This window comes from Ranitomeya variabilis, chromosome 4, assembly GCF_051348905.1.
Source record: "Ranitomeya variabilis isolate aRanVar5 chromosome 4, aRanVar5.hap1, whole genome shotgun sequence".
In the NCBI taxonomy this organism is placed as follows: domain Eukaryota; kingdom Metazoa; phylum Chordata; class Amphibia; order Anura; family Dendrobatidae; genus Ranitomeya; species Ranitomeya variabilis.
Genome location: NC_135235.1, coordinates 669,091,414 through 669,118,948, shown reverse-complemented (window position 1 = coordinate 669,118,948; position 27,535 = coordinate 669,091,414). Strand labels below are relative to the sequence as shown.

Genomic DNA, 27,535 nt, shown 5'->3' with positions numbered 1-27,535 from the left:
ATGGACTGTGTACGACTGTGTGAGTAAAGAGACTGTGATACAGTGATGCAGGACACCCACGAGAACTAGTCAGAGGAAGGCTAGTTTGTGTAGTGTCTGCAACATATGAGGCTTTGTGTATGGAGACGTATGGAGACTGTAATATGGCGTGCGGTCGCCCAGGAAAACTGGACAAGTGAAGTCTGGCATGTTTAGGAACCGCAAATCTAAGGCCATATGATTTGTATTGCTATGAACTGGTGTAAACTGGTTACTGATATTATCCACTGAAGTTATGTGCTTTTATGTGATTTGGACTTTAATGCTGTGAGGAAACACATTAAAAGAGACTTTTGTGTTTGAACTTTGTGGGTCACTGCCTCTTCACTACGTACTATGCTACTACAATCTTACTATATACATACAGTATACATACAGTATGTCCATATGTCTTGGTGCTCTTTTGGTGCTCTTTCTCTGGCCCAATCATATCAGACCTGTTCATAAGGAGAGATAACAAGAACCAATCAATACACCTCGTCCACACACGACTCCGCTCCGTACACCTCATCCATACTTGGCTCCGCTCTGTACACCTCAAACACATGCGGCTCCGCTCTGTACACCTCGTACACACACGGCTCCGCTCCGTACACAGACTGCTCTGCCATGTATACATTGTACACACACAGCTCTGCTCCATACACCTCGTACACACACGGCTCTGCTCCGTACACCTCGTACACACATGTCTCCGCTCCGTACACCTCGTACACACATGTCTCCGCTCCGTACACCTCGTACACACACGGCTCTGCTCCATAGACCTCGTACACACACGGCTCAGCTCCGTACACACACGGCTCTGCTCCATAGACCTCGTACACACACGGCTCCGCTCCGTACACCTCATGCACACACAGCTCCGCTCTGTACACCTTGTACACACACGGCTCCGCTCCGTACACCTCATGCACACACAGCTCCGCTCCGTACACCTTGTACACACGCGGCTCTGCTACATCCACACTGTAAACCCCTCCTGACCCCACACATAAACTTCCCCTCATCCAGCACCATGACAACCAGCACAGCAGAGTCCTGCATACACTGAGGCCCCTGATCATGTGACCCCTGACTCCTCCCCTCCTGTGACCTCATCACAGGTCCTGTGCGCACAGAGCAGCCATATATGTGGTGTGTGGAGGTAAGTGCCGGAGCCCCCATTACTGGGCGGGGGACATTAACCCCTTTAGCACTTTTTCTGTCGTCACATTCCAAGAGACAGACCGTCTTCCTTTCCCTCTGATGTAGATGTGTGAGGGGCCGGTATCTGCACTGTGAGCTAAAATTTGTAGTGGAAGCGATTTATGGGGGAAAATGTAGTGAAAAGAATAATAACTTATTGGTACAAAAATAGTTTTTTGTTTGTTTGTTTTGTTTCTTGTATATTAGTGGATTGTAGCAGTACTGGGCATAATGCTTCTATAGTCTCGACTGGACAGGGGGATCATCTCATGTATTTAGCTCAAGTAGCACAGGATACCTGTTGGCTGCACCTGTTTGTGTTGGCGTCTGCCCGTCTGTGTCGGGCAGCTGTCCCTGTCTGTGTCGGGCGTCTGCCCCTGTCCCTGTCTGTGTCGGGCGTCTGCCCCTGTCCCTGTCTGTGTCGGGCGTCTGCCCCTGTCCCTGTCTGTGTCGGGCGTCTGCCCCTGTCCCTGTCTGTGTCGGGCGTCTGCCCCTGTCCCTGTCCCTGTCTGTGTCGGGCAGCTGTCTCTGTCTGTGTCGGGTGTCTGTCCCTGTCTGTGTCGGGTGTCTGTCCCTGTCTGTGTCGGGTGTCTGTCCCTGTCTGTGTCGGGTGTCTGTCCCTGTCTGTGTCAGGCATCTGCCCCTGTCCCTGTCTGTGTCGGGCGTCTGCCCCTGTCCCTGTCTGTGTCGGGCGTCTGCCCCTGTTCCTGTCTGTGTCGGGCGTCTGCCCCTGTCTCTGTCTGTGTCCTATCCAGTGTACCGCATATTCACACCTAATGGAACAAACACTTATCTTTTTAAAGAGGTGGTCCCGCACCACTCCCTATTATACAATATTACTGCCCGTTAGTGCTGTAATGTACTAATATACAAGTATCAATGACTGACCAGTAACAATACACTGTGTTCCAATCCAAATTATTATGCACAAAGAGTTTAGGAGTGATAAGGTTAGAATTTTTTTGTTTGTCATTTAAACTCAATGATGGTGATGTGTGTCAGGGCTCTTTATATCACTGAAAGCAATTGCAGATACCTATGCAAATTAGTTTGGCAGGTGTGTCCAAATAAAGGCAAGACTACTTAAGAAGGCTGTTCCACATTATTAAGCAGCCTACATTTTTTGCCAAAATGGGAAAGAAAAAGAATGTGTCGGCTGCTGAGAAGCAACAAATTGTGGAGTATTTAGGTCAAGGCATGACTACAATCAACATTGCCAAGACACTTCATCGTGATCATCGCACAATCAAGAAGTATGTAGCTGATTCCCAGCACACACGTGTGTGTGCTGATAAAGAAAAATTGAGGACTCTTTCCAACAGGCAATTGCGTAAGGTTAAAAGAGCAGCTGCAAAAATGCCTTGTCATAGCAGCAGACAAGTTTTTGAAGCTGCTGGTGCCTCCAACGTCCTCAGAACAACAAGATGCAGGGTCCTTCAGAGGTTTGCAGCTGTGCGTAAGCCATCCTGTCGACCACCTCTATCCACTGCAACAAGCAGAAATGGCTTCAGTGGGCCAAACGATACATGAAGACTGACTTCCAAACTGTTTTGTTCACCGATGAGTGCCGTGCAACGCTCCATGGTCCAGATGGATGGAGTGGAGGATGGCTGGTTGATGGACACCCCATGAAAACATGGCTAAGGCGCCAACAAGGAGGAGGTGGAGTAATGTTTTGGGCTGGAATCATGGGGAGAGAGATTGTCGGCCCCTTTATGATGAACTCCATAATCTATGAGTTTCTAAAACAACACTTCCTGCCATGGTTCAAGAGGAAGAACCGTGCTTTCCGCAGCAAGATCATTTTCATGCATGATAAATGATAATGCACCGTCTCATGCTGCAAAAAACACATCTGCATCTCTGGCTGCTATGGGCATAAAAGAGGACAAACTTATGGTGTGGCCACCATCTTCCCCTGACCTCAACCTCATTGAGAACCTCTGGAGCATCATCAAAAGGAGTGTCTATGATGGCGGGAGGCAGTTCACATCTAAGCAACAGCTCTGGGAGGGTATTCTGTCCACATGCAAAACAATTGAAGCAGAAGCCATCCAAAAACTGACAAATTCAATGGACAAGAGAGTTCAGAAGCTTCTTTCGAACAAGGGGTCCTATGTGCAAATGTAACATCACCTAGAATAAAGTTTTCACTTGAAAACTGTTTGATTTCATTTTGTAATAAGCTGGTAATGCTTATAACTTCACAATTGACCATTTTTTTGTTCAAAATAAAAAAAAAAGGTTAAACTCTGCTGTGCATAATAATTTGGAACATGCATTTTGAGTGTTTATTTTTTTTTAAAAGATACTGTGTTCATAGGCAGTTTTTTCCAAAACATTGCAATTATACTGGAATAGTAGATGACTGGAAAATAACAATGACTGCAATTCAGATAGGTAATTTAGAGAAAATATGAGGAAATATTATTTGCATAATAATTTGGAACACAGTGTAATACAGAACATGTACATTCCTTTATAGTCTGCACATATTCGTTCTTCATTTCTCACCTACCAAGCACAAGGGCTTCAATATACACCTGTTTATGTCAGATACTGTAAGTGTTATACTACTTTTTATTTTTACACCCCAATGGGTTAAGTTCATGATTAAGCCCTGACGCTCTGCAGTATCAAACCTGGTGCCGATTAACCCCTTAAATACTACTGTCAATCGTGACAGCAGTATGTAAAGGGAACCTGTCACCAGTTTTGGCCAATGTAAGTTACGGCCACTGTCTTTCAGGGCTGATAAACAGCATTCTATAATGCTGTAGATAAGCCTCCAACTTGACCTGTAAGAGAAGAAAAATAACTTTTATTATACTCACTTACGGGCGGTCTGGTCCGAGGGGTGTTGCTGGTGGTAAAACTCTATTTTCTCTTCGCCACGACAGCACCCACTTGAGAGAGGGGATCCGCCCCCAGGAACAGGAAACCCTATGGAGAGATAAAAGGGGCGGTCCCCCTCGCTCCCACAGTTGGTTTCCTGTTCCTACGGGAGACGCTTGGAGAGAAGAGGATACCCAGCCTGGATGCCGCTTGCGCAGTTTACCTTTATGGGACGGCAAGGGCTCCAGAAGCTGGAAGCAGCGTCGGGGGTCCTATGACAGTTTCCCCCCTCTGCTGGCAGGTACCGTGAGGCCGGGTCCGGGGAGTCGCCTGGCTCACGAAGATCCACCCAGCGGACCTGCAGGGACCGACTCGCTGGGGTAAGGTGATCCTGCGGCGCCATCTCGTATGGTGCGCAGGCAGCGTGGGTCCGGTGTATTGTCCCCCGGAAGCAGTATTGCGAACTTCCGGGGTGAGTCAGGAGGGACGGCGCCTGCGCTGAAGCTGGTGGAGACGCAGGCGCAGGCGCATACAGCAGAGCCGCGACCCGGATGTAGCGGTCACTTCCGGGTGTGGCAGGAAGCAAGATGGCGGCCCCCATTACAAAAGGACGCCGGCACTGATCCTCCGGCGTCCATCATGGCATCTCCGCAGAACCCGGCGATGGCTTCATCTGAAGTCACCGCTATTACACCTGGCAGCCACACAAGCAGCAGCCGCAGATCTTCTTCTAAGAACGCCAGCAAAAAATCAGGCCGGTCGGTTCCATCTGTGCTTCCGTCTCCTCCTCATCAGCCGGTATTGTAACAACAACCTCACTGGGTGAGTGTGTGTCTGTACCCTTCTTAGGCTGATTATACTCCCCCTCTTTGTCTATATTCCTTAGGCAAAAAGAACGGGGAAAACCAAACACATACAATGTGCTTTATGCTCTCAGCCGCTCCCCGATAATTATTTAAAGAAGCTGTGCCAGCCTTGCATCGAATCCACCTTACGTGAGGAATCTTCAGTAAGGTCGGAAGATATAAGGAGTATGATTAGAGAAGAATTGCGGGCCTTCCGAAGCTCAGAAAAAATTCCCGAGAGTAGGAAAAAATATAACTCCCCTAGGTCTGAGCAGTCCTCTGACATTGAGGATAAAGATTCGGATGGTTCCCGAAATATTTCCTCAGATGATGAGCGAGATACATGCTTTCCCACAGACAGTATCGATAATTTAGTCAGATCAGTTTGTAACACCATGGGTATTGAGGACACGAAAACCCCTAAAACCCCACAGGACGTGATGTTTGCAGGCCTGTCAGAGAAGAAAAAACCTTCCTTTCCTGTAATTCCAGCAATAAAGAATGTAGTAAAAAAGGAGTGGGAAAGCCAGGGACAAAGAGGATTACCGTCTTCGTCAAAAAGACGCTATCCCTTTAATGATGAAGATTTCTCCATATGGTTAAAAGCCCCGAAGGTGGATGCAGCAGTGGCCTCCACTTCTAGGAAATCTTTGCTACCCGTGAAAGATTCCGGTTCCTTGCAAGACCCGCTGGACCGGAAGGCGGATACCCTCCTAAAAAGAGCATGGGAGTCCTGTACGGGAGCCTTCAGGCCGGCTATGTCAGCCACATGCACTGCCAGGTCCATGCTTGTCTGGTTGAACGATTTAGAAGAAGGATTAAAAAGCGGCCTTTCCCGAGATAGATTACTCTCTTCCATGCCGTTAATTAGGGGAGCTACAGCCTTTTTAGCGGATTCCTCAGCTGATTCCATACGACTAGCGGCCAAATCGGCAGGTCTGACTAACGCAGCTCGTCGAGCCTTATGGCTAAAGGGGTGGAAAGGAGATCCCCAAACAAAATCTAAATTATGTGGTCTTCCATGCCAGGGTGAGTACCTATTTGGTACTAAGTTAGACGAAATACTAACTAAAGCGGGTGAGAGGAAGAAGGGGTTCCCCAATAACTCTTATCTTCCATCCTACAGGAGAGCGTTCCGAAAGCCCATCTTTAATAGGAGAAAGGACTATAAAAACCAAGACCGCTGGGCTAATAAAGATTTTAAACAAAAAGGAGCGTTTTTTGGGAAACGTCCATTCAAACCTGAGGATAAACCCCGTTAGGACAGATCTACCCGTTGGTGGTAGGTTGTCTTCGTTCTCATCACAATGGCTGACAATAACTTCCAATCCGTGGGCAACTAGCCTTATATCTACGGGTCTAAAATTAAAGTTTGCCCGAGTCCCTCCGGACTCATTCTTATTGACTTCCTTAAGGTCTCAATCACAACAAGAGGCCTTGGAACAAGAAATAACAAATCTCCTGTCCAAAGGCGTACTAGTGGAAGTACCTTTTCATCAAAAAGGAAGGGGTTTTTATTCCCCTTTATTTTTGATTCCGAAACCAGACGGATCGTTTAGAACAATAATTAACCTGAAGAGACTAAACGTCTTCTTAGAAAACCAAACCTTTAAAATGGAATCTATACGATCAACCATTAAGCTTCTTTTTCCCCATTGCTTTATGGCAGTGCTTGACCTTAAAGATGCGTATTATCATCTACCAATCTTCATCGAACATCAGCAATATCTTCGGGTGGCAGTTATGATGGGAGGTCAAGTAAGGCATTATCAGTATACAGCAATGCCCTTTGGACTGTCGATAGCCCCGAGAGTCTTCACAAAATTAATGTCGGAAGTAATGTCATATTTGAGATTAAAAGACACACTTGTAATACCATATTTAGATGACCTTTTGATAGTGGGTAACTCCTTTTCCCAATGCCATCAGCGAGTACTTCATACAATTTCGTCCCTGCAGGAATTGGGGTGGTTAGTAAACTGGGAAAAATCCAGATTATCCCCCACAACTCGTCAAACATTCCTGGGACTTATTCTAGATTCTACTAGTCAGAGATGCTTTCTTCCCGACTCTAAACAGATAACGATTATAAACAAAGTACATTCGGTGATTAATAACCCCCTAATCTCCCTAAGAGAAGGGATGTCTCTTCTTGGTTCCTTCACATCATGTATCCCGGCTGTCCCATGGGCTCAATACCATAGTAGAAAATTACAGTATAAAATTCTACAAGAAGAAGAGAGGTTACAGGGCCAATTAGATAGTCGGTTATCTTTACCAACAGACGTGTTAAATTCTCTTACCTGGTGGTTAGATCAGAATCATTTCACCAGTGGGGTTCCCTGGGTGGTTGAACCTTCAAGAACAATCTTTACCGATGCCAGTCCTAGTGGTTGGGGAGCACACTTAGGAGATCAAATAGTTCAAGGTCTGTGGTCTCTTGAAGAATCGAACGATTCTTCTAATAAAAAAGAACTGAAGGCTATCTATCATGCCATATGTAAATTTCTTCCACAGCTACACGGAAAGCATACAAGAATCCTTTCAGACAACATGACTGCAGTGGCATACTTAAATCACCAAGGGGGAACAAGATCAGAAGCTCTCATGTCTATAGCCGCCGACATTCTATCCATAGCAGAGGAGCACCTCCTATCCTTGTCTGCACTACACGTGAGAGGAGTCGACAATCCAAAAGCGGATTTCCTCAGCCGCCACACTCTCCGCCAAGGAGAGTGGGTTCTCAGCCGACGTATCTTTTTAATGATAGTCAAAAAATGGGGCACTCCCGAGATAGACCTCTTTGCGACGAGACGAAACAGACAAGTCAAAAGGTTCGCTTCATTGTTCCGATCCGACAATCCAGATATCTTCAATGCTCTGCAAGTCCCATGGACATTCCAGAAAGCATATGCCTTTCCCCCTCTAATACTTCTTCCAACAGTGATCAGAAAGATAAGGGAAGACAGAGCTCATGTGATCTTAATAGCTCCATTTTGGCCCAAGAGGCCATGGTTTTCCTGGCTGAGAGCCATGTCAATCTCAGACCCATGGATCCTTCCGGAGGATCAGGATCTTCTCTATCAAGGCCCCTTCAACCACCCTCAGGTGAAGGGACTGCGGTTGACAGCCTGGCATTTGAGAGGCAGCTGCTAAAAATGAGAGGATTTTCTAACAAAGTAATTGACACTCTGCTACTAAGTAGGAAAAAATCCACCACATCCATTTATGTGAGAGTGTGGAAAAAATTTTTAAACCTCTACCCAACAGCACTATCAAACGAAATTCATATCCCTATGGTCCTAGAATTTCTTCAAAAAGGGCGCGATTTAGGTCTGGCAGTCAGTACCTTAAAAGTACATATTTCTGCGCTTGGTGCTTTATATGGTCACGATATTGCAGGTGACAGGTGGGTAGCTAGGTTTATCGCAGCTTGCCAAAGGTCAGAGACAGTCCAAATTCCCCATGTACCACCTTGGGATGTTAATTTGGTCCTCGAAGCTCTAACAGACCACCCCTTTGAGCCACTACATTCAGCTCACATAAAACATGTCTCCATCAAGACAGCTCTTCTTGTTGCTTTGGTATCAGCCAGAAGAGTAAGCGACATACAGGCATTATCGATAGATCCACCATTTATGTCTATTTTTCCAGATAGAATTGTCCTAAAAACAGACCCTTCCTACTTGCCCAAAGTATGTACTAAATTCCATAGGTCACAAGAAATTTTTCTTCCCTCCTTCTATGATAACCCTACGAATCAGGAAGAACAAAAATACCACACATTAGATGTGAGGAGAGCCATATTAGCCTATTTAGACAGAACTAGCGCCTGGAGGAAGAGCAGGGCTCTCTTTATTTCCTTCCAGGGCCATAGGAAAGGAGATGGAATCACGAAGGGTACCTTATCTCGGTGGATTCGGGATGCAATATGTCTGGCCTATTCATCCAAGGGGGAGAAGCTGCCTGAGACTGTAAAAGCACATTCCACTCGGGCGATAGCATCATCCTGGGCCGAGCGAGCGGAAGTTCCAATAGAACTGATATGTAAGGCCGCAACCTGGGCTTCTCCTACTACATTCTATAATCACTATAGATTGGATTTGTCTTCTTCATCTGACTTGTCCTTTGGTAGATCAGTTCTTAACACTGTGATCCCTCCCAAATGACTATCTCTGAAAGTCTCTCAAGTGGGTGCTGTCGTGGCGAAGAGAAAACACCGGATTACGTACCGGTAATGCTCTTTTATAGAGCCACGACAGCACCCCTTTACTTCCCACCCTATTAAGTTATTTTTATAAAAGCACGATTAAGGGTGTTTTTTGGTTCTTGTAGTTAGCCATACTAAGTTAACTAATGATAAATGATGAAATCAAATTGCCTACTAAATCTGGTGGGCGGTTCCTCGCAATCTCTGTAACCCAACTGTGGGAGCGAGGGGGACTGCCCCTTTTATCTCTCCATAGGGTTTCCTGTTCCTGGGGGCGGATCCCCTCTCTCAAGTGGGTGCTGTCGTGGCTCTATAAAAGAGCATTACCGGTACGTAATCCGGTGTTTTAGTGGAATATTTTTTCTCGCATCTAAATGTTGTTGAATTTTGTAAATCATCTGTTGGTTAAAAATGCACAGTACACCCTTAGATGAATTCCTTGAGGAGTCTAGTTTCCAAAATGGAGCCACTTGTCGGGGTTTCTGCATGGCTCTCCAAAAGCGACATTTCTTTCACAATTCCAGACAAATAGAACTCTTTCCTTTCCTAGCCTTGCTATGTGCCCAAACAGAAGTTTTTGACCACATATGGGTTATCATCAAGAAATTGAATAACAAATTATGGGGTCCATTTTCACCTATTATCCATTGTGAAAATTACAAATTGGGGCTAAAACAACATTTTCATGAAAAAAAAAAAATGAAAATGTTCCATATGATGACCTAATGTTATCAAATCTGTGTAGTACCTGTGGGTTCAAAATACTCACTATACCCGAGGATAAAATCCTTGATGGGGTTTATTTTCCAAACTGGAGTCATATTTGTGGGGTTTCCACTGTTTAGTCACATCAGGGGCTCTCCAAGCGCAGCATGATGCTCACAGACCATTCAATCAAAGTCTAAAAAGTCTCTCCTTCCTTTCCAAGCCGTGCTATGCACCCAAACAGTATTTTTTTTCCCACAAATTGGGTATCGGCAAACTTAGGAAAAATTGTACAACAAATTTTGGGGTCCATTTTCTCCTGTTACCCTTGTGAAAATAAAAAAATTGGGGCTAAAAGTATATTTTTGTGGGAAAAATTCGATTTTCTTATTTTTACGGCTCTACGTTATAAACTTCTGTGAAGCACCTTGGGCTTCAAGGTGCTCACCACACATCTCGATACATTCCTTGAAGGGTCTACTTTCCAAAATGGGGTCACTTGTAGAGGAGTTACAAACATTTAGGCACATTGGGGGCTCTCCAAATGCGACATGGCGTCCCCTCTCAATTCCAACTATTTTTGCATTCAAAAAGTCAAACCGTGCACGAGCCCTGCCATGCGCCCAAACAATAGTTTTCACCTACATATGGGGTATCCACGTGCTCAGGAGAAATTGCACAACAAATTTTGTGGTACATTTTTTACTTCCACATTGCTTTGGTTCCTGTGAAGCACCTGAAGGGTTAAAAACTTATTTTTTTATGTGGTTTTGAGGGGTACAGTTTTTAGACTGGTGTCACTTTTGGGTATTTACTGTCATATAGGCCCCCCAAAGTCTCTTCAAATGTGATGTGGCCCCTAAAAAAAAAAAAAAAAATGATTTTGTTGGAAAAATGAGAAATCGCTGGTCAACTTTTAACGCTTTAACTTCCTAACAAAAAATATTATGTTTAAAAAATGATGCAGATGTAAAGTAGACATGTTGGACATTTTTATTAATTAACTATTTTGTATGACATAACTCTCTGGGTCAAGGGCATAAGAATAAAAAGTTTGAAAATTGCAAAATTTTCATTAAATTTACTATATTTTCACAAATAAACAGTTGTATCAGTTGTAACAGTTGTAAGTTGTATCAAACAAATTTTACTACTGTCATGAAATACAATATGTCAAGAAAAAATATTCTCAGAATCTCTGGGATCCATTGAAGCGTTCCAGAGTTATCACATAAAGTGACAGTGGTTAGAGTTCAAACATTTTGGCCTGGTCATTAAGGTCAAAATTGGCTCTGTTACTAAGGGTTTAAAGAGGAACTGCCAACAGGTGAAAAGGGACCAGTTTTTACTCTTCTTTTATTCTGTGTTCCCCTACTGTTATATATATATATATATATATAATATATATCCTGTCATATGTTCCAGAGATATGGACCTTTTTAATTGGTGCTAATTTTTAAACTGGATTTGCTATAAAAGTCTGATATAAGTGGGATATAAATATTATCTCTAGGATGTGTTACGATTCCTCTTATCTTACTGTTTGCACGCAGTGAATGACAGTTCTGTCCAATTTAGGAATGGGGCATGGTGAGCTCTCCTTATGGTGATGGATAGCTCAGCCGTCCAGTCGGATGCTGGGGTATGCTGAGCTGTCAGTAGAATCAGGAGCAGGGTGGGTTGGGGCTTCATCCATATGTCACCTGTTCAGAATAACTACCTGGCTATTTAACCAGCTCTCTCTTTGACTGCTGCCAGTTGTAGCATTGTTCATGAAGTGTGTGATGCTCTGTGCTCCTTGTTTTATATTCTGACCTTTGCTGCTCGACCTAGGCTTTGACCATCTATTTGCCTAGCCTCTTTATCGTGAATTAATCCACTACCTTCTTGGAATATTGATTTGGAACGGTTTTCTGACTACACTTTTGTCTCACCACTTTGTCCATTAAGTACTTTCCTGGCTTTTGACTTTAGACCTCTTGACTACCCAGCCTCACAGCTTATCTGTGAGTAGTGACTAGCATCACAATAAGGGACCTCATAGCACACTGCTCGTAATGGGGATGATGGTAGTCTTTCATGCGCATCTCTCTAAGATCATTTGTATGGCATTTGTATTCTCTTTATTGCAGTATTTCTTGGTGGTTACAGTAATCCTGCAGATGGTAATGTTGATTCTAGTGTCAGTTTGTAGTGTGACACAGGGCTATAATGGTGAATTTTTTTAAGGTTTAGTCCTGCTCTGCTTACTTTAGCACCGGATGAGAGGGGCAGGGTATGTCACATCTACTGCTAACTGCCAGGATGTGTGCACAATTGTCAAAAGTTGTGGAGCTGCCGTATTCACTAATGTCGATCACTAAGACTCCCATGACCCAAATTTAGTTTATAATCACAATATTGCTACTACAAAATTGCTCCCAGCATTGATGCTGGTGTGCAGGTGATACAACTATTGTCATATGAAGCATTCAACATCCTGTATAGTTTTACACTGAATTCTTTATGATGTTACATCGGCTCATCTGTATCCCATTCAGGTCCATTCAATATCGGATCCTTTCAGTGGAGATATTCTGTATAAGAGTTTTTTCCTGTTTGAGCCATCAAGGATGGACAAGGATACGATGGCGGAGAGGATATTACACCTCACCTTAGAGATCCTCTTTCAGCTTACTGGAGAGGTGAGAGATTCTGATGACATCACATTACGTCATTCTTATCTATGGGAATAACAGATGGACAGAACTGGAGAGGTGAGGATTCTGAAAATGTCTGTAGTGAGATTTATTAATGTGTCTCTCCAAAACCAGGATTACACAGTAGTGAAGAAAAACTTTAGTGAGACCCCTGTGTTTGAGACCTGGGCAAGAACTTTGAGCCCAACCACAGAGCCTCCACTTCACCCCCTGATACATGAGGACATCAATGACCAGAAGGTCCTAGAACTCATCTACAAGATGATTGAGCTGCTCAGTGGAGAGGTGACACTGCTGGGAATCCTGGGACATTACACTGTAATGCAATGAAGGGATCGGGGGGATGATGGTATCATTGTATCTGTCAGGTTCCTATAAGGTGTCAGGATGTCGCTGTCTATTTCTCCATGGAGGAGTGGGAGTATTTAGAAGGACACAAAGATCTGTACAAGGACGTCATGATGGAGGTTCCCCAGCCCCTCACATCACCAGGTAATAGACAGGACTAAATACACACGGCCTATAATTATCTGTATGTAAAGAATAAATTCAGTCCCTGTATGTGTTTCCACCAGTTCTATCCAGTAAGAGAACAACACCAGAGAGATGTCCCCGTCCTCTTCTTCCACAGGACTGTAAACAAGACAAGCCCAAGGTTCCTCAGGATTATCAGGTAGATGTATTGAAGGTGTCATGAGATTTTCCCTATGATATATAGACGGCTGTGAAGGTCTTGTGCTCAGTCATGTTTTATCCACCAGTATTATATGCTTTAAACTTGTATAATGAGAACGGTGGAGATGGCAGGATTAGAGCTGATCATAGATGTGACTTCTCCATCTGTCGGTAACGTTTACTTTATTTGTTTTAGGGTAAAGATCTGACCAATATTAATACTACAGAGACATATGTGAAGGGTGATGAGAGGTGTAAAGAGATTTGTACAGATAACCACCCAGGTGAGTTACAGCCTCTAAATTCTACTCGGTCACTGGTTGGTACAATTCTGCTGTATTTTTTATTAAATGGATTGTATTGAATTTTATTTTATTTTTTTCAACATTTTTAGTGGAATAGTTAAATGGGCACAATTGACACTTTTTTCCCACACAAAAAAAAAAATCTCAGGAATTCTCTATAGTCTGTTCTTTACACTCGGACATATCACTGCTGAAGATAAATCAATGGTCACAGCAAAATTGTGCTCCTCTGCCATCAGTAACTTACTACAACGGTCATATGCTCTTCTGGCCAGAAGCAGTACAGAGACCGGTGAAGGTATCTGGGCTGTGCTAGATCGGCTCACTCAGTTGCTTAAAAAGGTAGTCTCAGGAATGCTTTCTGTTTTAAATTTTCAACTGGTTTATTAAAACAGGCCTCATAAACCAGTGCAAACAAAATAAATCGACATATTCAGCCCTTTTGCCATAAACAAAAGAGTAGCACTCACTATAGTCCTTGTAACTGCGGGAATCTTCCTGCACAGGAAAGCAGGTTTCAGTTCTGTTTACCAAGAGCCCAGCTTTGAAAGTCAGCTCCTCCAGAGTACACTGCATACTCAATTAGTCAGAAGGCGGCCTGTTAACCTTCTAGGTGACACCCAGAGTTGGAGATATGGTGGACCACTTCCCACCCACACGTCAGCTGTCCACAAAAACACAGCCCATAACATGGCCGATTAACCCCACTCAGCATTTTGCCAGTGTCTTTGTCATAGGGCACACAAGAAAAAGAGGGTTGAGGGAGCAGTAATGTAAGAATAATTTATACTATTGCATTAAAGATTTAGGGGTGGACAACCATTTTAATTATTTTCAGGTTACCAACCTATTTCCTTTGGACCATTGGATCAGATAACTGCCAGCTGTAGCTTCAGCTCAGTGTGGTTTGTGTTCTCTGTGCCTAGTGCTCTGCTTGTTCATTGCTGGCTGACCTTGGACCTTGTTCTGACCATCCATTTGTTTAGCCCCTTTGCTTTGATACGCTATCTTCCTGGTATTTTGACTTCTTACCGTTACCTGACTACGTTTTTGTTTTTTTGTTTCTTCCCTCTGTTTATGACATACCCTCCTGTCTATTGACCTCTCACTTCTTGACTATCCTAACTCACGGCTTGTCCATAAGAAGTGACTCCATATGATTTCGGCTGGCCTTACATTTTGTCTTTTGGTCAGTATGGATCCTGTTCACACGCTCCTTGACCAGGTGCTGAATCTGACGCAGGTGACTAAGGAATGTCAGAATCGCAATATATGATGCAGGGTCAGATAAATGGTTTGAAAACTTCCTATAGCTCTCCTCTGCTGGCAGTGGCTGTGACGTCAATACCTTTGATGGACAGTTGGTCTCTCTTGAACCTGTAATGGCCGTCCCTTATAAATTTTCGAGAGAAAAATGTTTAGGGAAAGCTATAGGTTACTTTTTACCCTGTGTCTCTGGTCATCAGATGCTCAGTTCCAGTGGGTGGGATTAAACATGTCCTTACCACGAGGGGATTCTCAGACATCGGCATTTTGCTTGTCCCCACAAGCCGCAGAACGTTCTTCTATGGACGCTTTTTTTGACTCTTCAGGTCTGATCTATGATGAACCCGACATAATCCAGGTCACTGAGGCATAGATCAGGAACCTGGCATGGGGGGGGATGCATGGCTGAGGACAACTGTACTGAGTTTCAGCATATGAATGGACCGCAGAATCCTTGAGAGATGTGGTGTACTGCAGGCTGACAGTTATACTTCCCATTAGCAGGTCCATTTATTGGAGGTAGAGCCATTGGCAGTTACCTGGCAGTTGCCAGTCTTCATGCTGTGGAGAGAAAATGTAGACAATATCTTGAACTCTGTCTGTACTATGGTCTCACTGGATATTTTGTCAAGAATTGCCCAACTCGTCCTCAGCCAAGCAAACTGTTGGGACAATGTCTGAGTCCGGGTGATGGCTGCAGAGGTCACCCAGACTCCCAGATACTTTTCTCTTCCACTGATAAAGTACTGATGAATATGGTGTTATCCTTAAAGAACCAGGTGTTATCAGCATTGACGTTCAATTACTGTGGGTCTGTTGCTAACTACAGTGCCTACAAGTAGTATTCAACCCCCTGCAGATTTAGCAGGTTTACACATTTGGAATTAACTTGGCATTGTGACATTTGGACTGTAGATCAGCCTGGAAGTGTGAAATGCACTGCAGCAAAAAAGAATGTTATTTCTTTGTTTATTTTTTTTTTTAAATTGTGAAAAGTTTTATCAGAGGGTCATTTATTATTCAACCCCTCAACCCCCCAGAATTCTGTTTGGTTCCCCTAAAGTATTAAGAAGTACAGTGGGGCAAAAAAGTATTTAGTCATTCAGCAATAGTGCAAGTTCCACCACTTAAAAAGATGAGAGGCGTCTGTAATTTACATCATAGATAGACCTCAACTATGGGAGACAAACTGAGAAAAAAAAATCCAGAAAATCACATTGTCTGTTTTTTTATCATTTTATTTGCATATTATGGTGGAAAATAAGTATTTGGTCAGAAACAAACAATCAAGATTTCTGGCTCTCACAGACCTGTAACTTCTTCTTTAAGAGTCTCCTCTGTCATGATTCCCCAATGGCATGGGAACATCAGAAACACAAAATAACAGACTAGCCCTCGGGTGATGGAAACTCAAGCTGACAGTGACCTAAATCTACCACACAACTAACAGTAGCCAGGAAGCATTCCTACGGCTGCCTAGATGCCATGCGCCAGCCGGAGAACTAACTACGCCTGGAAGAGGAAGGAACAGACCTGGCTTACCTCTAGTGAAATTCCCCAAAGATGATAGTAGCCCCCACATATATTAACGGTGAGTTCAGAGGAAAAGACATACACAGTATGAAGGTAGATTTAGCAAAGCGAGGTCCACTTACTAGATAGAGGAAGGATACAAAAGAGGACTTCACGGTCAGCTGAAAAACCCTTTCAAAAACCCATCCTGAAATTACTTTAAGACTCCTGTGTCAACTCATGACACAGGAGTGGCAATTTCAGTCCACAAGAGCTTCCAGTAACAGGAAATGACAAACTGTAAACTGGACAAAAAATACAAAACAAAAAGGACAAGAGTCCACTTAGCTGATCAGCAGACTGGTAGCAGGAACATGCAACTGAAAGACTCAGGTTACAATGATGACCGGCAAGGAAGTGACTGGAGAGCAAGGCTAAATAGGGAACTCCCAAAACTGATGGAAGCAGGTGAGCTGAGGCAGAAAAGAACACACAAGTCTCCAGTACCACCAGCCACCACTAGGGGAGCCCAAAAAGCGGATCACAACACTCCTCTTTCCTCCACTCATTACCTGTAGTAATGGCACCTGTTTAAACTTGTTATCAGTATAAAAAGACACCTGTGCACACCCTCAAACAGTCTGACTCCAAACTCCACTATGGTGAAGACCAAAGAGCTGTCAAAGGACACCAGAAACAAAATTGTAGCCCTGCACCAGGCTGGGAAGACTGAATCTGCAATAGCCAACCAGCTTGGAGTGAAGAAATCAACAGTGGGAGCAATAATTAGAAAATGGAAGACATTCAAGACCACTGATAATCTCCCTCGATCTGGGGCTCCACGCAAAATCCCACCCCGTGGGGTCAGAATGATCACAAGAACGGTGAGCAAAAATCCCAGAACCACGCGGGGGGACCTAGTGAATGAACTGCAGAGAGCTGGGACCAATGTAACAAGGCCTACCATAAGTAACACACTACGCTGTTGTGATTTTGCTTTTTGCTCCCTCTAGTGGTCATTAGTGATTTGACTCTGGAGCGTCTGTCTTTTCCTATATCCTCACCTGGGCCGTTAGTTCAGGGGCGTTGCTATATAAGCTCCCTGGACCTTCAGTTCAATGCCTGGCATCGTTGAAATCAGAGCTAATCTGTTGTGCTCTTGTCCTCTGATCCTGTTCCTGTTTTTCAAGCTAAGTCTGCTTCTTTGCTTTTTGCTTTTGTTTTGTTTGGTATTTTTGTCCAGTTTGTTCCTATCTGTATCCTGACCTTTGCTGGAAGCTCTAGGGGGCTGGTGTTCTCCCCCCGGACCGTTAGACGGTTCGGGGGTTCTTGAATCTCCAGCGTGGATTTTTATAGGGTTTTTGTTGACCAGATAAGTTATCTTGCTATATTCTGCTATTAGTAAGCTGGCCTCTCTTTGCTGAACCTGGTTCATTTCTGTGTTTGTCATTTCCTCTTACCTCACCGTTATTATTTGTGGGGGGCTTGTATCTTGCTTTGGGGTCCCTTTCTCTGGAGGCAAGAGAGGTCTTTGTTTTCTTCTCCTAGGGGTAGTTAGATTCTCCGGCTGGCGCGAGTCATCTAGCGATCACCGTAGGCATGATCCCCGGCTACTTCTAGTGTTGGCGTTAGGAGTAGCTATTTGGTCAACCCAGTTACCACAGCCCTATGAGCTGGATTTTTGAATCTCGCAGACTTACACGTTCCTCTGAGACCCTGTCCACTGGGGTCATAACACTACGCCACCATGGACTCAGATCCTGCAGTGCCAGACGTGTCCCACTGCTTAAGCCAGTACATGTCCGGGCCCGTCTGAAGTTTGCTAGAGAGCATTTGGATGATCCAGAGGAGTTTTGGGAGAATGTCCTATGGTCTGATGAAACCAAACTGGAACTGTTTGGTAGAAACAGAACTTGTCGTGTTTGGAGGAAAAAGAATACTGAGTTGCATCCATCAAACACCATACCTACTGTAAAGCATGGTGGTGGAAACATCATGCTTTGTGGCTGTTTCTCTGCAAAGGGGCCAGGACGACTGATCCGGGTACATGAAAGAATGAATGGGGCCATGTATCGTGAGATTTTGAGTGCAAACCTCCTTCCATCAGCAAGGGCATTGAAGACGAAACGTGTCTGGGTCTTTCAACATGACAATGATCCAAAGCACACCGCCAGGGCAACGAAGGAGTGGCTTCGTAAGAAGCATTTCAAGGTCCTGGAGTGGCCTAGCCAGTCTCCAGATCTCAACCCTATAGAAAACCTTTGGAGGGAGTTGAAAGTCCGTGTTGCCAAGCGAAAAGCCAAAAACCTCACTGCTCTAGAGGAGATCTGCATGGAGGAATGGGCCAACATACCAACAACAGTGTGTGGCAACCTTGTGAAGACTTACAGAAAACGTTTGACCTCTGTCATTGCCAACAAAGGATATATTACAAAGTATTGAGATGAAATTTTGTTTCTGACCAAATACTTATTTTCCACCATAATATGCAAATAAAATGATAAAAAAAACAGACAATGTGATTTTCTGGATTTTTTTTTCTCAGTTTGTCTCCCATAGTTGAGGTCTACCTATGATGTAAATTACAGACGCCTCTCATCTTTTTAAGTGGTGGAACTTGCACTATTGCTGAATGATTAAATACTTTTTTGCCGCACTGTAGTTCAGGCACAAAGAACAATGAGCTTCACATGTTTGGATTAATTATCTCTTTTTCCAGCCTTTTCTGACTATTTAAGACCCTCCCCAAACTTGTGAACAGCACTCAAACATGGTCAAAATGGGAAAGACAAAGGAGCATTCCAAGGCCATCAGAGACAAGATCGTGGAGGGTCACAAGGCTGGCAAGGGGTACAAAACCCTTTCCAAGGAGTTGGGCCTACCTGTCTCCACTGTTGGGAGCATCATCCGGAAGTGGAAGGCTTATGGAACTACTGTTAGCCTTCCACGGCCTGGACAGCCTTTGAAAGTTTCCTCCCGTGCCGATGCCAGGCTTGTCCGAAGAGTCAAGGCTAACCCAAGGACAACAAGGAAGGAGCTCCGGGAAGATCTCATGGCAGTGGGGACATTAGTTTCAGTCAATACCATAAGTAACGTACTCCACCGCAATGGTCTCCGTTCCAGACGAGCCCGTAAGGTACCTTTACTTTCAAAGCGTCATGTCAAGGCTCGTCTACAGTTTGCTCATGATCACTTGGAGGACTCTGAGACTGACTGGTTCAAGGTTCTCTGGTCTGATGAGACCAAGATCGAGATCTTTGGTGCCAACCACACACGTGACGTTTGGAGACTGGATGGCACTGCATACGACCCCAAGAATACCATCCCTACAGTCAAGCATGGTGGTGGCAGCATCATGCTGTGGGGCTGTTTCTCAGCCAAGGGGCCTGGCCATCTGGTCCGCATCCATGGGAAGATGGATAGCACGGCCTACCTGGAGATTTTGGCCAAGAACCTCCACTCCTCCATCAAGGATCTTAAGATGGGTCGTCATTTCATCTTCCAACAAGACAACGACCCAAAGCACACAGCCAAGAAAACCAAGGCCTGGTTCAAGAGGCAAAAAATCAAGGTGTTGCAGTGGCCTAGTCAGTCTCCTGACCTTAACCCAATTGAAAACTTGTGGAAGGAGCTCAAGATTAAAGTCCGCATGAGACACCCAAAGAACCTAGATAACTTGGAGAAGATCTGCATGGAGGAGTGGGCCAAGATAACTCCAGAGACCTGTGCCGGCCTGATCAGGTCTTATAAAAGACGATTATTAGCTGTAATTGCAAACAAAGGTTATTCCACAAAATATTAAACCTAGGGGTTGAATAATGATTGACCCACACTTTTATGTTTAAAATTTATAAAAATTTAACTGAGCAACAAAACTTTTTGGTTTGTAAGATTTATGCATCTGTTAATAAATCCTGCTCTTGTTTGAAGTTTGAAGGCTCTAACTTATTTGCATCTTATTAAACCTGCTAAATCTGAAGGGGGTTGAATACTACTTTTAGGCACTGTATATTGATTTGGGACTGGTTCTAAATTATAATTCGGGACAGTTCGTTTGGAAATACACTTTCAAATTTTCTACATTGACAAGACACCATTAGTCTGACATTTGGTGAAGGGGGTAATGGTGGATTTCATGCTTCAAGTGGGAACCTTGACTCTGAATCCATCTCCTGTTTTGTTTTGGATATTTTACCTGCTAGGTTGGTACTGGGACTTCCATGGCTGCTTCTTCACAATCCTGTTATTGATTGGTCAGAAGGAAATTGTTAAATGGAGCCCCAATTGTTACAAGAAATGTCTAAAATCTGTACAAACATGCTCTGCTAATTTCAAGGGTCTGCTGGGGTACCTGAAAGACTTTGGAGATGTGTTCTCAGAAAAAAAGAGGCGGTAATATTACCTCCCCATCATCCCAAGGATTGTGTTATTAATCTTGTCCCTAATGCCAAATAACCTAAAGCTTGCCTTTGCATATTGTCTGGGCCTGAACAGACTGCCTTGAAACAATATGTTAAGGAAAGATATTTAGAACAAAAGTCCAAAATAAGCAATTTATGACACCAAAGCCAAGAGAGGGTATCACCTCATTCCCTAAGCCCTAAGTTCACATTTGCGTTGGGGGGTTTTGCGGAGGGCTGCGTACGTCCTCTGTTAAGCCCCGCCTACTTCCGCATACTTCTGCAGGCGTCCTGCGTACCTATCTTTAACATTGGGTACGGAGGACATGCGGATGTATGCGGATACATTGTTTTGACTCGCCCGCCAACCGCACGGGAACGCAACAAGATGCGTTTTGTGCGGACGGCGGGCTCGTCAAAACGACGCATCCACATACAGTGCAGACCAAAAGTTTGGACACACCTTCTCATTTAAATATTTTTCTGTATTTTCATGACTATGAAATTTGTACATTCACACTGAAGGCATCAAAACTATGAATTAACACATGTGGAATTATATACTTAACAAAAAAGTGTGAAACAACTGAAATTATGTCTTATATTCTAGGTTCTTCAAAGTAGCCACCTTTTGCTTTGTGGACTGCTTTGCACACTCTTGGCATTCTCTTGATGAGCTTCAAGAGGTAGTCACCGGGAATGGTTTTAATTTCACAGGTGTGCCCTGTCAGGTTTAATAAGTGGGATTTCTTGCCTTATAAATGGTGTTGGGACCATCAGTTGTATTGTGCAGAAGTCTGGTGGATACACAGCTAATAGTCCTACTGAATAGACTGTTAGAATTTGTATTATGGCAAGAAAAAAAGCAGCTAAGTAAAGAAAAACGAGTGGCCATCATTACTTTACTCAGTTGTTTCACACTTTTTTTGTTAAGTATATAATTACACGTGTTAATTCATAGTTTTGATGCCTTCAGTGTGAATGTACAATTATCATAGTCATGAAAATACAGAAAAATCTTTAAATGAGGTGTATCCAAACTTTTGGTCTGTACTGTACATCCGCATCCGTACTAGTACTGTGCATGTCGTGTCTCCCCCTTTGATGTGGGCTCTGGCGCTGAGCCCACATCAAAGTCGCGACATGTCAGCTGTTTTGTACAGCTGACATGTGCGCGCAATAGCGGCAGGTGGAATCGCGATCCACCTGCCGCTATTAACTAGTTAAATGCCACTCAAACACGGACAGTGGCATTTAACTACCGCTTCCGGCCGTGCGGCCGGAAATGCTCGCATCGCCGACAAATGAGCCACCATACAGCTCCATAAGCATCTTTTAGTGTGTGACAGCAGCCAAACATAAAAACCCATATAAATGTGGTATCGCTGTAATCGCCCCGACCCAAAGAATAGGGTCGCATAATCACTTATACCGGCGTAAAAAATAAAACCAATTCTTCTTATGCTGGTGATTTTTCTTTTCATTTTGCCTCCCAAAGAGAGAAGTACGTCTTGGCGCACATTTATCCTGTGCTCTGCGCTGAGCGCTTGCACTGGGATTTCGGTGTAAATCTCTGAAATTCATGATTCAGACAGAACCTCTGGCGGAAGATTCCGTATAATGAGGCAGATGGAGGCACTGTGGACGCTGTCTTACCTGTTATCTGGTGGTGTCAGTCTTTTTAGGATTGCATAAAAGTGCCGTCGGCCCTATGGGAGGTGGAGCCGCATATTCATCCCTGTAATGAGCGGTACCACGTGACCGCTCACACAGGACAAGCTGCCGGCGCTGAGAGGAAGCATCGCGGGAGCTGGGTGAGTATTTTAATGCAAGCGGGCGGGCGCACGGGGGTGGGAGGCGGGAGGTGACCAGGAACTTTATTTTAAACACAAAAAAACCCAAAAACCTTTATTTTTTTCATTCCTTCTCTAGAGCGAACGCTGCTGGGGAGAAGGAATGAATGCCGGCTTCAGCACCACACGCAGGGAGGACAGCGCTTAACTCTAGCGCTGTCTCCTGCACGGTCCATGTGGTCCTCAGTCGGCACACGGGCGGCACACAGACAGCATCCGTGTGCGGTACATGTTTGCACGGACCCATTGACTTTAATTAGTCTGTGTGATCCGTGCGCTCCCACGAACACTGACATGACATGTCTCCGTGTTTTGCAAACGGACACACGGTCCGTGAAAACACGCTGACATGTGCAGAGACACATTTATTTTAATGTGTCTACGTGAGTCAGTGTCTCCGGTACGTGAGAAAACTGTCACCACACGTACCGGAGCCACTGACGTGTGAAACCGGCCTAAAGCAAGTGCTGAGGGCGCAATTCGCCCATGTCACAAAAGCATCCAGAATCAAATGCTGTTGTATAATTCCTCTAACCGCCCATATATATAGGTTGCAAAAGGTCAATATCTCTACATATTACCTCCAAGCGTATTCCACACTGAATCCACTGCTGAATGCCAGGCCGTGCCTCCGGAGGTAGGACGTAGATATAAAAAAAAATAATTTAAAGCATTATCTCGGAATTCAGAAAGAGGAAGATGGCAGTCTGCTGGCCATGAATGTATTTAGTAATGTTTTCCTTTAGCTGATGGTAATAGGGTTCCCATCTTGCTCAGAAAAAGAAATATAGTATTTGTTAGAGATGATATTAAGGCACACGTTCTGGATTTATCGCGTTTTTTCATGTTTTTTCACTATAAAAATGCGATAATAACGCAAAAAAAAGCATCCATTAAGCAACCTATTAATAGAATGCAATCCGCAATTTTTGTGCACATGTTGCGTTTTTTTTTTTGCAAAAAAAAAAAATGAATCGCGGTAAAAAAATGCAGCATGTTCATTAAATTTGCGGATTTTTCGCTCTGGAAAAAAACGCGAAAAATCCACACAAAAAACGTGCAAAAAACGCATGCGGATTTCCTGCAGAAAAAGGCTGGTTTTGTTTGGAAATTTCTGCAAAGAATCCTGACGTGTGCACATAGCCTGAATCTTCTCTTCAGGCTAAAGGTACCGTCACATTAAGCGACGCTGCAGCGATAGCGACAGCGATGCCGATCGCTGCAGCGTCGCTGTTTGGTCGCTGGAGAGCTGTCACACAGACCGCTCTCCAGCGACCAACGATGCCGAGGTCCCCGGGTAACCAGGGTAAGCATCGGGTTGCTAAGCGCAGGGCCGCGCTTAGTTACCCGATGTTTACCCTGGTTACCAGCGTAAAAGTTAAAAAAACAAACAGCACATACTCACCAGCGCGTCCCCCAGCGTCTGCTTCCTGACACTGACTGAGCTCCGGCCCTAACAGCACAGCGGTGACGTCACCGCTGTGCTTTCACTTTCAGTTTAGGGCCGGCGCTCAGTCAGTGTCAGGAAGCAGAGGCTGGGGGACGCATGTAAGTATGTGCTGTTTGTTTTTTTAACTTTTACGCTGGTAACCAGGGTAAACATCGGGTTACTAAGCGCGGCCCTGCGCTTAGTAACCCGATGTTTACCCTGGTTACCAGTGTAAAATATCGCTGGTATCCTTGCTTTTGCTGTCAAACACGGCGATACACGGCGACCTAGCGACCAAATATAGTGCAGACCTTCTAGCAGCGACCAGCAATTTCACAGCGGGATTCAGATCGCTGCTGCGTGTCAAATACAGCGATATCGCTATCCAGGTCGCTGCAACGTCACGGATCGCTGGCGATATCGCCTAGTGTGACGGTACCTTTATGGACATGTCTTGTCTGACTCCTGAGAGTTAAGGGTTAGATAATGCACCGCTTTGTCCTTTAATGCAGTCTGAAAGGACAGTGAGAAGTTCTTATCAGATGCCAGGAACATTCTGGAATCTGTAGCTCACTGTCTGAAGTCAGAGCAATTGTCTCCTTCTGAGATTCTACCCGGATGCAGTTCAATTTTGTTCTCTGCATTCCTGCATATATTGGATAGTCAGTTACTCTTTTACGCTTGCCTACAAAATGAGGCAAGCCGCATTCATCTTGGGGTCCCAAGTATTAGAAGTGAAGATGACGGAACTCATGTTCAAAACTGTACAAAACAGCTGACATGTCACGACTTTGATGTGGGCTCAGCGCCGGAGCCTACATCAAAGGGGGAGACATGACATGCGCCGTACTAGTACGGCGCATGTCATGAAGGGGTTAATAAATCTCCCTCATTGGCTTTTATTCTGTATAGAAGGAATATTAAAAAACTAATCCTATGGTTTTTTTTTTTGTATTTTACTAATAAAAAATACAAAGCACATGTGCTATTCCAACTCTACACTTGCTGCAGCGCCATGGGTTTTCTTACGTGAACATACTCCTTCACAACGGTGCCTTGCTGTGTGCTAACCTGCAGTTAGCTTCAAGGGAGTGTTTGAGCTTAACCTCAGGCTAGCATCATAATCTATTAGTGCTTAGATTGAAAATTTGTTACCTCTACTGTCTTGATCAATTAATAATTGAGTTTTACTGAATTAAATTGAATATCTTAAAAACTTTTTTTGGGCAGATGAGCTTACCTGGAGCTTAGATTTCAACACTGATGATCATGGTATCAAACCAGATACACTGGAAGAAGATATCATTATCCCACATTTACCTTCAACGCTTTGCAGCAAAGATCCATCATCTGATCCATTTCAACATGTACTATCTTCTGACTCCATACAGACTGTTCGTCAAAATAGAAACAACACATGGGATGTGGAACATCAAAGAGCTTGCACTGAAACAAAGCCATTTTTATATTTAGAATGTGGGAAAAGCTTTAAGCACGAATTGACTCTTGTTACACAGAGAATTCACCGTGCTGAGACACCATTTTCATGTTCTGAATGTGGGAAGTGTTTTTCATCCAATTCAGCTCTTGTTGTACATAACAAAATCCACACAGGAGAGAAGCCATATTCATGTTCAGAATGTGGGAAATGTTTTGTACAGAAATCGCTTCTTTTGAGACACCAGAGAGCTCACACAGGTGAGAAGCCATTTTTGTGCTCAGAATGTGGGATTTGTTATTCCAATAAATCTAAACTTATCATACATCTAAGAACTCACACAGGGGAGAAGCCATTTTTATGTTCAGAATGTGGGAAAGGTTACTACGAGAAATATAATCTTGTTGTTCATCTAAGAACTCACACAGGGGAGAAACCATTTTCATGTTCCGAATGTGGGAAATGTTTTAGCCAGAAAACAAATCTTTCTACACATCAGAGAGTTCACACTGGTGAGAAGCCATTTTCATGTTCAGACTGTGACAAATGTTTTGCCTACAAAGTAAATCTTGTTAAACATAAGAAAAGTCACATAGAGGGAAATAATTTTCATGCTGACAATGTGTAAAATGTGTTAGAGAAATTATATCAGGGATCTAGCAATTATATATATATATATATATATATATATATATATATATATATCTTTTAAATCATTATTTTGACAAATTGTACATGAAAAGTTATATACAGCGGGGAAGAAAAGTATTTAGTCAGCGACTAATTGTGCAAGTTCTCACACTTAAAAAGATGAGAGAGGTCTGTAATTGACTTCATAAGGTAGACCACAGCTATGAGAGTCAAAATGAGAAAACAAATCCAGAAAATCACCTTGTCTGATTTGGCAAGATTTATTTTGCAAATTATGGTGGAAAATAAGTATTTGATCACCTAAAAACATGCAAGATTTCTGCTCTCACAGACCTGTAACTTCTTGTTTAAGAGGCTCCTCTGTCATCCACTCATTACCTGTAGTAATGGCACCTGTTTGAACTTATCAGTATAAAAGACACCTGTATACAACCTCAAACAGTCATACTCCATTCTCCACTATGGTGAAGACCAAAGAGCTGTCGAAGGACACCAGAAACAAAATTGTAGCCCTGCACCAGGTTGGGAAGACAAAATCTGCAATAGGCAAGCAGCTTGGTGTGATGAAATCAACTGTGGGAGCAATAATAAGAAAATGGAAGACATACAAGACCACTGATAATCTCTCTCGATCTGGGGCTCTATCAAGATCTCACCCCTTGGGGTCAAAATGATCACAAGAATGGTGAGGAAAATATCCCAGAACCACACAGGGGAACCTAGTGAATGACTTGCGTAGAGCTGGGATCACCGTAACAAAGGCTACCATCAGTAACACACTACGCCGCCAGGGACTCAGATCCTGCAGTGCCAGACGTGTCCCCCCTGCTTAAGCCAGTACATGTCCGGGCCCCTCTGAAGTTTGCTAGAGCATTTGGATTATCCAGAAGTGTGTTGTGAGAATATCATATGGTCTGATAAAACCAAAGTAGAACTGTTTGGTAGAAATAAAACTCGTTGTGTTTTGAGGAAACAGAATGTTAAGTTGCATCCAAAGAACACCATGCCTATTGTGAAGCATGAGGGTGGAAATATCATGCTTTGAGGCTGTTTATCTGCAAAGAGACCAGGACGACTGATACATGTACATGAAAGAATGAATGGGGCCATGTATCGTGAGATATTGAGTGCAAACTTCCTTCCATCAGCAAGGGCATTGAAGATGAAATGTGGATGGGTCTTTCAGCATGGTAATGATCCCAAGCACACCGCCAAGGCAACGAAGGAGTGGCTTCGTAAAAAACATATGAAAGTCCTGGAGTTGCCTAGCCAGATCTCAACCCCATAGAAAACCTTTGGAGGGAGTTGAAAGTCTGTGTTGCCCAGCGACAGGCCCAAAACATCACTGCTCTAGAGGAGATCTGCATGGAGGAATGAGCCACCATACCAGCAACAGTGTGTGCCAACCTTGTGAAGACTTAGAGAAAACATTTGACCACTGTCATTGCCAACAAAAGATAAATAACAAAATATTGAGATGAGCTT

At 43.9% G+C, this 27,535-nt stretch overlaps 1 protein-coding gene across 1 annotated transcript; it reads left to right on the top strand.

Annotated features, from left to right (window-relative positions):
• The first annotated feature begins 1,151 nt into the window (after positions 1-1,151).
• LOC143766265 (oocyte zinc finger protein XlCOF8.4-like) lies at positions 1,152-26,082 on the top strand. Its single transcript, XM_077253796.1, has 7 exons — positions 1,152-1,186; positions 12,363-12,506; positions 12,636-12,806; positions 12,890-13,013; positions 13,097-13,194; positions 13,393-13,480; positions 25,192-26,082. Exons 1-7 carry the CDS (start codon positions 1,172-1,174, stop codon positions 26,025-26,027), a joined length of 1,476 nt encoding a protein of 491 aa, XP_077109911.1. The 5' UTR covers positions 1,152-1,171; the 3' UTR covers positions 26,028-26,082.
• The last annotated feature ends 1,453 nt before the right edge of the window (positions 26,083-27,535 follow it).